We start from the raw sequence: 12,295 nt of genomic DNA on the forward strand, positions 1-12,295 counted from the left end.
AGCTGCTGTTCCCGCAGGAGGAGCTTCGCGGCGGCTGACGCCGGGCCCGGGTCTCCTGGGGGTCTGTTGCAAAGGGGCAGGGGAGGAGGTAGGTCGCTCTGCTGCCTCTACTGCGTTGCATATTCACGCCCCACCCTTTTCTCTCCAAGAACTCCCCCACTCCTCCTCCACTCCCCACCACCACAACAACCCTGCCAGGTAGGGTAGGCTGAGAGGCAAGGACTGCTCCGAGGCCGCCACCCTGTGGGCTCCGTGGTGACCAAGTGGGGGATTCGAACCTTGGTCCCTCTGGGTTCTAGTTTGGCGCTCTTCGCCACTGTGCCACACTGGCTCTCCCCGCACTCTGCTCTCCTTGGTAAGTGGGACTAAGATTGTTGCCTGGAATATGAAGGACGCAGGAGCAGTCTGGAGTATTTTTTTCCTCATTTGTGGGCAATCTCGGGTGCTTGCTTCGTAATTATGAATTCTGCTGCTTTAGCTACAGATTTATGTATATATGGGACCCAGGTGGCGCTGTGGGTTGAACCACTGAGCCTAGGGCTTGCTGAGCATAAGGTTGGCGGCTCGAATCCCTGTGACGGGGTGAGCTCCCGTTGCTTGGTCCCTGCTCCTGCCAACCTAGCAGTTTGAAAGCACGTCAAAATGCAAGTAGATAAATAGGAAACACTACAGCGGGAAGGTAAACGGCGTTTCCGTGTGCTGCTCTGGTTCGCCAGAAGTGGCTTAGTCATGCTGGCCACATGACCTGGAAGCTATACGCCGGCTCCCTCGGCCAATAATGCTAGATGAGCGCGCAACCCCAGAGTAGCTCGCGACTGGACCTAATGGTCAGGGGTCCCTTTACCTTTACCTTATGTATATATATATATACTGTAGATACTGTATATTTTACAAAGTCGTTTTTCCGTTCCTATGGACACCTCTTAAGAGATGATGGCCAAACTTTGCATGGAGGTTTGTGACATCAAGGAACAGGTTGTCGTCTGTGTTGGGATACAAGTGGGCACCACTGAGAACCAATATGGTAGATTGTGCTTTTCAAAACTGCCATGTTTTGTTTTGTTTTGTTTGTTTCTTAAGAGTTCCTGAGTCGCACTGGGCACAAGACTGCTTGTTTCCAGTAAAGTTCCTTGGAGATGGAGGAAGACACCAATGAAACGGAACCCCCTTCTCAGGGGACAAAACAATCGGAGGAAGCAACTGAGGCACCAAGAGAAGAGATGGAGGCTGTGGGTGCTGCTATGGACTCGGAGGCAAGCCTTCAGAGCCAGCCCAGTCCGCAGCCCCAATTTTCAGCAGAACCCATGGAAGTCACTTTTGACAGAGAGGCACCAGCCCAGGCCCCCCAAGATGTTCTCCCAGCAGAAACCAGCAGCCCTCCGACCCTGCTGGAAAATTCCAACGAGACTGCTGCCACCAGTTTACCTGGTGTAAGTATTCACACAAAGCATTTGTCATGGTGAGTCCCGTAAATTGGCAGAGGTGCCCCAGTGGCCCAAAGACATGGGGCTTCTTGTTCTGCAGTTGGGCACACATGCAGCATCCTAGGAAGCTTACCTTTCATTTTGAAAGACTAATAATAAAAACACGATGTTTCTAGTTCTCAGGAAAGTATTGGTAGGCCTCGAAGTATTTGGAGTATTGCTGGGTGGACACCAGGGAGAAGAGTTTCAGGGCCTTGCAGTTTGGGCATGAAATTGATAAACTATTCAATTTTTGACAGCAAACTGAAAATGTATAACCTGCAAAGGTCTTAACAGCTGGACACCCCCCTCTCCCAACTCTTTTTCAAAACTTTGGCTTTGTGAAGGTGCTATCCTAAGAGGGAATATTGTTGCTTATTCATAGGCAGGCAAGGAGACCAAAGTGGGTGGCAATTTGCATTTGAACTTTCAAGTGCCTATTTATAAGTCTGTAAGTGGCTTTGTCATGCTGGCCACATGACCTGGAAGCTATACGCTGGCTCCCTCGGCCAATAATGCGAGATGAGCGCGCAACCCCAGAGATGGTCACGACTGGACTTAATGGTCAGGAGTCCCTTTACCTTTAAGTGCAGATTTAGCAATGATTGCCATAAATAGAAATACAAATTAGAATTAATTATTAGGCCATTTTCATGCATTTGTATGTATATATTATTGGGTTTTTAATTTGAATCTATAATATACTTCTCTGTTTATTGTAACATTTGTACTCTGCTAACATTTATTTATTGATTATTGTCATATGATCATACCCCTTGAATGAAAAAAAAACTTCAACGTGGTTTTCAAAAGGAATAAAACAATAAAGTTATCAATAAAAACAGCTAAAATATTTTTTTAAAAAATCAGTGATAATCTAAAAGCAAATAAAAACACATGTCAGTGTTCTTCATGTCTGGACAGACTTCCCTAAAGAAAATTGTTTTTAGCAGGTGCTGAAAAGAGTCCAGTGAAGGCGTCTGCCTGAGGTCAATAGCCAGGGAGTTCCAAAGATTGATTCCTTACAACTGCGAAACAAGCATTATGTGGCACCTGGGCCACTTCTGGTAGTAGTAGCAGTGATGATAATACTGGGAATATAAAACATCTTATGATAGTGGGGAAATCTAGCCAGGGAACTTCTGGTGGTCAGTGTCAAGAGCTGTGGCCTCTTCCTCCTTTTGCCTCTTTGGACTGGACTTGGTGGTTTCAAAGAGAGAACAGCCACCTCTGACAGTTTAAATAGAGAACTCTCCTTTGCAAAGCAGCGTGTTCAACCCAAAACTTTGTTTTGCCTCTTAGGAAATAGCAGCTAAGCAGCCTTCAGAGGAGGAAGAGCCTAGAGTCCCAGAAGTAGAAGACCAGACTCTTGAGGAAAGAGCAAGCCCTCCCACCAGCAACAAAAAGACTCAGGAGTTCCCCGTCAGGGAAGCAGCAGACAACCAAGGGGCAGGTCCTGGTCCTGCTCCGGAAGTGGAGAGCCTGGCTGGGGCAGTGGAAGGACGTAGCCTCATGCGCACCCAGAGTGTTGCCTGGAGAGAGGAAGCCAGGAGCCCCAGAGAGGTAGTGGTGAGCCCCAGAGAGCCCCTTGGCTCGGCACAAGCTGCAAGCTCCACAAGCAGTGGTGGGCCTGGCACTCCGGCCAGAAAGGCCGAGGCTGAGGTGAGCCACGAAGTCAATGTTGCCCTTGGAGGCACAGGGCCCTCAAGTGAGGATGAAAGGACCAGCCGGGAAACGGGGGTGAAAACAGCCCAAGGAGAGAGTGGCCTTTCCAAAACACCGACTGCAGCCAGCAGCCTGACTCCAGCAGAGGGGCAGGAGGAGTCCGCTGTCTCTTCGGCCCTCCCTGGCATGACATTAGAGGAGACCAGCAGGCCGCTCTCGGCGCACCCACTTGTGAGTATTGCTCAGAAAGGGAGCGGCATCAGAAGAACAGTGGAAAAAGAGAGGCTCCACCTCCTTTCTGTCTTCTTACAGTAAAATGCAATCACATCTTACACACATTAAACTTGTGCGACTTCACACATGCACGATTGAAGGCCGGTCAGTTTGAATTCCACAAATTAAATGAAGGCAAGGTTTTCACCGTGCGAAAAGAGCTTTTAAGCTCTCTGTCCTGCTTACCGGGACAGGCCATCTCATTGTGCCTTCTCTGGAACTGTGGGGATGTTTGCACAAGATCTTGTGGGAACTCAGGCAGCGTTATGAGAGCATTGCCAAGCCGGCAGGCTGAGTGGGCCTTGCCCAGTAAAAACTCTCTTGCTTGGGAGACAAGGCCCATGTGGCATGCCAGCTCTGGAAAAGAAAGGTATGCATTTTTGCATATATGCACCACACTCAGAACATGACCCCAGTGTAAGATCTGGTTGTACTGAACATTTTTGAAAATCAATAAAAAAATAATTGGCAAAAAAAATCTGATTGTACTGTACAGTACAAGCGTTATTGAGAGTCACCCAGTGAAACATCAGTTTCATTCAAGGGCCCATCTAGACATTTTTAAATTGTGCATTCATGATGGTTTGTGTTTGTGATGGTGTCAGGGCAGCTCTGTAAGGACGCATCTTTTCCCATTCTGTTCTGCACCCCCCCCTTTTCTGTTCCACTGCCAAAAATGACGTCAGAGTACACTCGCAATGTAAGCACATGTAACTTGTGCACATTCAGCTTTATGCACTTGGCAAAATTAAAAAGGGCGCGAAAGGGGGTGAGTATGCAGGGAGGAAATCTTTGGCAATCCCACCCTCCATTGCAGCCAATGTGCTTTGACTATACACAATTTTGCTTTAGGTGCGATCCCCGGAGCGTAACCCCTGTGTAAGTTGGGGGCTTACTCTATTTGTATCATTGTCTGCTGTGGCGAAATGATTCAATTTACACAATTTACATTAATTATGTAAATCACATAAGGTGGTCATTATATTATTCTACCACCTTTATTCCACAAATGTAATTTTTTTTTTGCAGAAGACACCCAGACCAAAAAATAAAAAATAAAAACAAACTACCAGTCTGGAAGGCCACAAAATTCATGGTTGCATACAAATTTAATTTATGGCATTTGTGCTCACAATATGTTTTTGATTGCCACTGGGGGGGCCCTTTCCACACTTTGCATTTATTGCTGTGCACACTTTACGACAGGAATACTTAGCATATTGCTGCTGTATGATGTGATCTGACTCACCATTTGTAACTCCCTCCCTCTGCCCCGTCTCTCTTCCTGGCACAACCACTCCCCCTCCCCAGAGTTGCCAACAGGCAGCTCCTTCAGCTCCCCCCATCACTGTCCTGCTCTGACCAGCCCCTCCATAATGCTTCCTTGGGACTCATTACCTGTACCAGTTGGGCTTACCTCAGTAAAAAGATGTTGATGTTGGGGTGTGTTTGTGTGTGTGTGTATTTTTTTTTTGCTAAGCAGAGCCTCCCCCCTCTGGCTTTTTCTTTCAGAGTTTGTCTTGGGTCTTTGGCTATAACAGCGAACTCCCAGTTTTCAACCTGCTTGATGAAGACTACCGAGTGATCTTATACGTCTCCTCTCACACGGCCGTGATCCATGATGTCCTCAGAAACAGGCAATATCTCCTCCAGGTAGGGGTCAGTTCTGTATCGGTGCTGGAGAACCCATTTGTTCTCTCCTCCTCCCATCAGGCCAAATGAGGAGGAGGCTTCAGGCAGCAGACACAGATAGCAGGAGGGTGAGCTGGTGTTGGAGGACAGAGCTGAGTTTAGCACGTGGCCTGTCTTTTTTTTTTTTTGCTCTGCCAACTTGAGAGATTTTTCTGCATGAGGCACAGAACAAGATGGTGCCACATCCCATTGGGCAGCCACCTTGTGCTACCCCTCAGGGCAGCAGCCGGGCAGATTGCAGGGGCACACACACAGCTCTCCATCATCCCAACACCGCTCCCCTGCTGCCCCATGCTAGGTTCCTTCTGCTAGTCTGCTGCCCTGCTGCCGGTGATCCTGTCCAGTAAGCGTCTGCATATGAAACTGGACGGGGCACCCTCTTGCCCTGTACCACAGGTGGAAAAGGGTCCTGTGTCGGAAGGGTTTTTTCCTGTTTGCTCTTGTTGTCCTACCACCCGCCTGCTTGGCGGCACATCTTGCCTAATGGAGAGAACTGTAATCTGAAGTAGCCATGGTGAAAACTGAAGGGTGGTGGGTTTTACTGTAGATGACTTAATCCAGGTCACATTTCCCTCTGGTCATAGGGCGCTCTGTTTGAGGCCAAAATTTGTGCCCTGCAGCTCTCACACTGCCTTCCCAGAGCTGGGCAAGCACTAACGAGGCTGGGGTATGGACTCTAGGACCCTGTCAGAGCCCTCACACCTCCGTCCCAAAGTACTGTGCTTACTAGGCTTTGGGAAGGAGCCCCTGCTCCTCATGTAGGGAAACCGGGTGTGCTGCCCTAAGTATGCACCTGCCGTCGGCAGTGGTCCTGACCCCCACTGAGATGGATTCCCCGACCGATTCCCCGCAGGGTTATGTCCTCGATAAGAAAAGGTCCAACATTTAGCATACTGGCTTGAGGGAGATTTCCCATGAGCTGCCTCTCCAGGGCTTGCTCTCTTCCTTTGACTTTCCAGGGACACACAAGCTGCATTTCCTGCATCTGCGTAAGTGAAGACCGAAGGTGGATAGCAACAGCTGACAGGGGCCCCCAGAGCATGGTGACTGTTTGGGACGGATACTCTGCGTAAGCATCTGGTGGTGGAGGTTTGCTAACCATTTATTTCTGCGTTAGACCTCTCCCACGATAGTGTTGGTGTTGTGACTTGGTGAGTAATTGGGCAGCCATGAAGTCAAGGTCTTGGCTGCATCTGTCCCACCAGGGCATAAGTGAACCTGCTTCGATTTCAGAGCGTTCAGTGTGTGTTGTGTTCTCCAGGATTCCTGTGCACACCATATTTGACAGCCACCCAGAGGGCGGAGTCTGCGCCATTGCAATTTCCCATGATTGCAAGTTTCTGGCTACCATCGGGGCTGGAGAAGTGCAGGTAAAAGGAGCATTTCCTGTGCTGAATCCTCTAACTAGAGTGCCTCAAATTTGTGGAGGAGAGAAGTGAGGGGGGCACTCTCGATGGTGGGAGGGGAGGCCGTGAACAATTTTGTTTAATGGGCTATAAGCACTCAGGAGTCAGGATTTCCCAGAACATGGACTGAAGAGATCCTCTTTGGACTTTGGGGTGGGTCTTCTAAGGGAAGTGTGTTCTGGCACTTTTTCTGATCTGAAAAAAAGCACTGGGGGAGGTACTGGGGGAGGTATTAGAACAAGTATACACACTTTGAGGTGAGGTAATCCTTCAAACAAACTTGTCCCAAGCTCTAGTTAAAGGTAGGTAGCCGTGTTGGTCTGACGTAGTCGAAACAAAATAAAAAAATTCCTTCCAGCAGCACCTTAAAGACCAACTAAGTTTTTATTTTGGTATGAGCTTTTGTGTGCATGCACACTTCTTCAGATACCTTCAGATACCCAAGCTGTTAGGGGCCTCAGAGACCTAACAAATGGGCAGTCAGTATAGTTCTTTGAGACAAAGTGTAACCTCACTCCTGTCCATAATCATGCTGACCCGATGCCCAGTTAGGTTTCGTCCAGAGTAGTATGCCATGGGGGATGTGCAAGGTCTGTTAAGGCTTAGGAGAGTATGTCATTTTGTTGCCTTAAAATGCTTTCTTCATCATATCAGAAAGTTTGCATTTGGAGGTGGACCTCACCTGAGACAAAGCCTATCTGCAGCGTAGAAATCCAGCCGCAGTTTGGTTTCCAGGTGAGACATGGTTTGTTTTATTGATGGATGGGTGGCTGGATTGGATTTATATCCCACCCCTTCCCCTCCAGGGAGCCCAGATCCTCAATTTAAAAGCAAAAACAAAGTAAGAGCATTTCATCTAAGAGCAACTGAGCAACCCTGCCATGGTATCCTGTTTGTGGTGGTGAGGGTGTTCTTAGGATCTCTTAGATGACGCCTTCATCCTCCTCCGCTTACTTACGGTACTTTGTATTCAGCCTTCCCCTCATAGAGCTGTAGGCAAGGTACATTGGATCCCCCCACCCCCTTTACCTTCTTATCAGCCTGTGAGATAGGCCAAGCTGTGACATGCCTCTGGCCGCTGCATGAGTACCTGGCGATTTGAGCTCAGGTCTCGCCATTCCAAATGCTCCACACAGGCTTGTCTCGTTCTTTTTTAAAGCACCGTTCTTAACCTGAAACTGTTCTTAACCTGAGGTACCACTTTAGCTAATGGGGCCTCCTGCTGTGATTTCTGTTCTCATCCTGAAGCAAAGTTCTTAACCCAAGGTACTATTTCTGGGTTAGCGGAGTCTGTAACCTGAAGTGTCTGTAACCCGAGGTGCCACTGTAGTAGAGACAACAACAATTCATCAGTGTAGCAGAAAAAAAGTGTGTGAACTGACTCTTAGTTAATAGTTAGGCATCAGATTTCATTTAAAGCAGCCTTTCCCAACCTGGAGCTCTCCGGATGTTCTGGACTACAACTCCCATCATCCCTGCCCATTGATCACACGGTCTGAGTTGGGGTCTGAGACATCTGGAGGGAGTCATCCATTTGAGGAAGGCTGACTTAGGGGTCAACCTCCATGTAGGCTTCCAAATGAGAAGAAATTATAAGTGCCATGAGCTAAAGCATGGGTAGGCAAACTAAGGCCCGGGGGCTGGATCTGGCCAAATCGTCTTCTAAATCCGGCCCGCGGACAGTACGGGAATCAGCGTGTTTTTACAAGTAGAATGTGTCCTTTTATTTAAAATGCATCTCTGGGTTGTTTGTGGGGCATAGGAATTTGTTCATATCCCCACCCCCCCAATATAGACCGGGCCCCCACAAGGTTTGAGGGACAGTGGACCGCCGTCTGCTGAAAATGTTTGCTGACCCCTGAGCTAAAGTGTCATTCTGCTACTGCTGTCACCTCTGAGCTTGTTCTTTTTCCAGAATTACATTGCCTTTAATTCCCAAGACCATAAAGAGCTGGTCAGCAACAGTAAAATTCAAGTCCTCTTCTACATATGGGTAAGGTGGAATAAAAATGTCTGCCGTACTTTGGAATGTTGTTTTAGCTGGTAATATGTTCATGGGGGATGTAGGTGTTCACTATTTTATGACTGCACAGCTTCAACTCAGAAATGGTCAGAATTCAGCCTCCTGGAAATCCCAGCCAAGGTTCAAGGCTGCCTTTGGCCTGGGTAGTGCCGGCACTTCTGAAAACGGGCCATAACTCAGCTTTTGGTTTGCACGCAGAAGGTCCCAGGTTCATTCATTAACACATTCAGTGCATTTATCCTCCGTTCATCAGCTGGAAAGGTTCCCAGAAGGCTTATAGATCAACAAAAAAAGACACAGGCTCTGCCCTTGTTATATAAAGACATGGCACGAAAGGGAAAAGTTCTGGGGAGGAAAGAAGAAAATGATGTTAGAAGGTTCTTAGAATAATCTATTTACTGGAAATGGGCTGCTCACAGTGAGGTGGGGCTGGGAGACAGGCTTTGGTGGTGTCTGAGATTTGAATCTGTTTTTTTCTCCATGTCTCCTTAGAATACCGACATCTTGCACTACCATGCTCCCACCCTGACAGATAAAGTGAGTATTGCATTAAACACCTTAGGAATGTACAGAACTGACCCCTTTGGAGGGCCTTTGGGAAAGGCGCCCCCCTGCTCTTGCTCTATCTCTCCACCACTGTTGTTGCCAGCTGCTGCCTGTCACCATCTTCTTCTTTATCATGGTGCCCCCTGCTTGCTTGCCAGGCAGAGAGCCAGTGGGCAAGCAGGCAGTGGCATCTTTTGCTGCTCCTCCTTCTCAGCACCACCCATCAACTGGGGGTGGGGCTCAAATAATTTATGGGGAGGCAAAGGGACCGCAGCCCCTAGGAGTTTGCTCCTATGTTTTGTGTTATGGTTCTGCAGCAAGCAAATCCAAAGTCCTTCAGCAAAAACAGGTGACCAGAAGATCTGTGGGCAAACTCACCATGGCTGATTAGATACCCAGAGGCCAATTCACACAATTGGCTGACCCTGGCTATCTCCAGTCCAAGGGCAGTGTTGTAAACAGTTTAAAGACTTGCCTGTTGGTACCTTGATGGCGCAATTAAACTGAAAGCAAACCTTTAACCTGGAGGGTATGTTGTCCCATCCAGCCCTGCTGCTTGTATTCATGTCATTTGACTCATTCTGTTTTGAATGTGTAATTGCTGAACTAATAATAATAATAATAATAATAATAATAATAATAATTTATTATTTCTACCCGACCCATCTGCCTGGGTTTCTGCAACCACTCTGGGCGGGTTTCAACAGAACATTAAAAACAGAATAAAACTTCAAACATTAAAAACTTCCCTAAACAGGGCTGCATTCAGATGTCTTCCAAAAGTCGGATAGTTGTTTATTCCCTTGACGTCTGGTGGGAGGACGTTCCACAGATCTTGAGGCTGGCGTGCTGCACACTCTGCCCATCATCCTGCCCAGCCAACGGATTTTGAGGGGCATGACTGGGTTTGCGGGGAAAGTGGAGGAGGGCAAAAATACTCTGCAGTTGTGCTCCAGAGTATATTCTGAACCGGCAGCTCAACACATTTTGTGCAGTGGGAACAAAGGGTTTTGTGTTGCTGGGAACCCGGAGATTAATAAGGATCATAGAAGCATAGAATTGTAGAGTTTGAAGGGACCCTAAGGATCATCTAGCTCAGTCATCCTGCAATGCAGGAATCTCAGCTAAAACATCCACGACAGATGCTCACCCAACCTCTGCTTAAAAACCTCCAAGGAAGGAGAGTCTACCGTCTTCCAAGGGTGTCCGTTCCGCCGCCAAATAGCTTTTGCTGTCGGAAAGTTATCTCCCCTCCCTCCATTTTCATAACCTTATGTCAATATTTATTTTTTATTTATTAACTGCATTTCTATCCCACCTTTTTCTCCAAAGAGCTCAAGGCAAGTCTGGCTCATCCATGAGGCGAGGCGAGGCGGCTGCCTCAGGTGGCAGGATTCACAGGGGCAGCAGATCTGGCCTCAAAGGAACGTGTCGCCTGCTGCCGCCGACGCAGTGGCAGCAATGGCTGCGGCACACGCTTTGAAGGGTGGATCTGCTACCTCCTCGGCAGCCTCTTGCAAATGGTCTCCTCCTACCCTTGTTCCCAAAGGAGAGCTTCACTCACCTCAGCTTGTTCCCTGGCCGGGGGGGGGGGGTTCTTTTGTGGCTCACCTCAAGTGCCAGAATGTCTTGGCTTGAGGTGGCATACATGGTTCTCCTTCAGTCCCCACAACAACCCTGTGAGGTGGGTTAGGCTGAGAGGCAGTGACTGGCCCAAGGTCACCCAGTGAACTTCATGGCTGAGTGGGAATTCGAACCCTGGTCGACCCAGATCCTAGTCCAACACTCAAACCACTACCTTACACTAGCACATGGCAGTCTCTCCTCCTTCCTCTCTTCCTTTCTAATCTTTCCCTCTTTCCTTCTTTCTTTCAGGAGTGTTGTAAGGGCTGGTTCTCAGAGCTCCTGCCCACTATCCTCCTGCCTTTTAAAAACAAAAACAAAAACAAAACAAAACAAAACGCCTTCAGCCATACAACATCTCAATTGGCTCAGAGACTTAAATCTGTATTTTCCACATAAAAATTAGCATATGCAATATTTTGTGCAAATTGTGCCCTGTGCCTATGCCCAAGTCTTCCTTCCTTCCTCTCCTCCACCTTTCCCCGATCTCCTTTGTTTCTCTTAGTTATATGGATGGGGCAGAGGAGCTGTGCTTGCTGCTTGTGCAGTGCTGGGGGTGGGGGTGAGAACTGCTGAAAACCCACCCACCCACCCTGCCCTCTCTTATTCTCTGGTAGGGACAGGTGAGGAATTTGCTTCGAATGCAAGACCACTTAATTCACACTCCCTGAAACAGTATCAAACTGAAACAATGTGCTTGTGTCTGAATTAGGTGATGCAGTTTGGCAAGCAAAAACCTCATATATTATGGGATACAGGACACAAGAGTGTTGAAAGCGATGTGCAAAATGTGTTGTGTTGGCTTACAAGAATGTGTCCATTGGAAGGATTGTGCAGCTATAGAATTTTTTAAATAAAGATTTGCCAACTGATGCAGAAATGGGCTACAAACTGAACTTAAAATTGGAAAAAAAGAGAACTGGAGAGAGAGCTCACATTCTTCTATCTCTGTTCTCTGCCACTTGTATGCATTTGAAAGCTCTTCTGTAGCGGGCTGCTTTGTGTTTTGCTTGGTGGTGAAGGGCATCTTTCCCTTTCTCCCTTCTCCAGTCATTCAACAAGGTCGTGGGGATCTTCAGCCAGACCATTTTCCACTTCAGCTCTACACAAGCCATTACTGGGACTATGGAAGGGAAGCTGGTGGTCTGGGATGCCGTTTGCCCTCACTCCAAGTCTTCTGCCATGTGCCTCAAACCCTACAACATGAAAGCCATCAAGCTGGTGCACCTGCAGCGGGATGGGATCACGGTGCTGGCCATCACAGACAAGTGAGCAGCTTATCTCTCTGCCTTGTCGTCTGGGCATCAAGCGACCATGCTAGATCTTCAAGTACCTAGCCATAGCCAGGCCAAGTGGAAAATCCACAAAAGTATTCAGTAAATCCATAAATTCCATATGTGTCTGGGAGAAGGCCATCTTAACAGGCCCATCCTACCCCTTACGGGGGGGGGGGGGGACACCTGTCACCAATAGCCCCAGTTAGGGTTGCCAGACTCAATAGAGGACAGGACTTCTGTGCTTTTAATTGCCCTGCTCTCTTTTGAGTCTGGAAACCTTAAAGAGAAACCAGCAGACCCTTTGCTTGGAAATGAAACAAAGGGTCT

At 48.1% G+C, this 12,295-nt stretch overlaps 1 protein-coding gene across 2 annotated transcripts in view; it reads left to right on the forward strand.

The window, feature by feature from the left end:
- CFAP251 (cilia and flagella associated protein 251) overlaps positions 1-12,295 on the forward strand; it is a 37,671-nt gene continuing 25,376 nt past the window's right edge. The window contains exons 1-10 of one of the 2 annotated variants that reach the window (XM_060269929.1): positions 1-88; positions 1,081-1,430; positions 2,766-3,359; positions 4,914-5,054; positions 6,053-6,162; positions 6,355-6,463; positions 7,154-7,234; positions 8,415-8,492; positions 9,015-9,059; positions 11,742-11,959. In XM_060269929.1, coding sequence (XP_060125912.1) covers positions 1,137-1,430; positions 2,766-3,359; positions 4,914-5,054; positions 6,053-6,162; positions 6,355-6,463; positions 7,154-7,234; positions 8,415-8,492; positions 9,015-9,059; positions 11,742-11,959 — 1,670 coding nt within the window. In that variant the 5' untranslated portion in view covers positions 1-88; positions 1,081-1,136. The other variant, XM_060269930.1, reaches the window with a different exon arrangement.

This window comes from Zootoca vivipara, chromosome 17, assembly GCF_963506605.1.
Source record: "Zootoca vivipara chromosome 17, rZooViv1.1, whole genome shotgun sequence".
Classification (NCBI taxonomy): domain Eukaryota; kingdom Metazoa; phylum Chordata; class Lepidosauria; order Squamata; family Lacertidae; genus Zootoca; species Zootoca vivipara.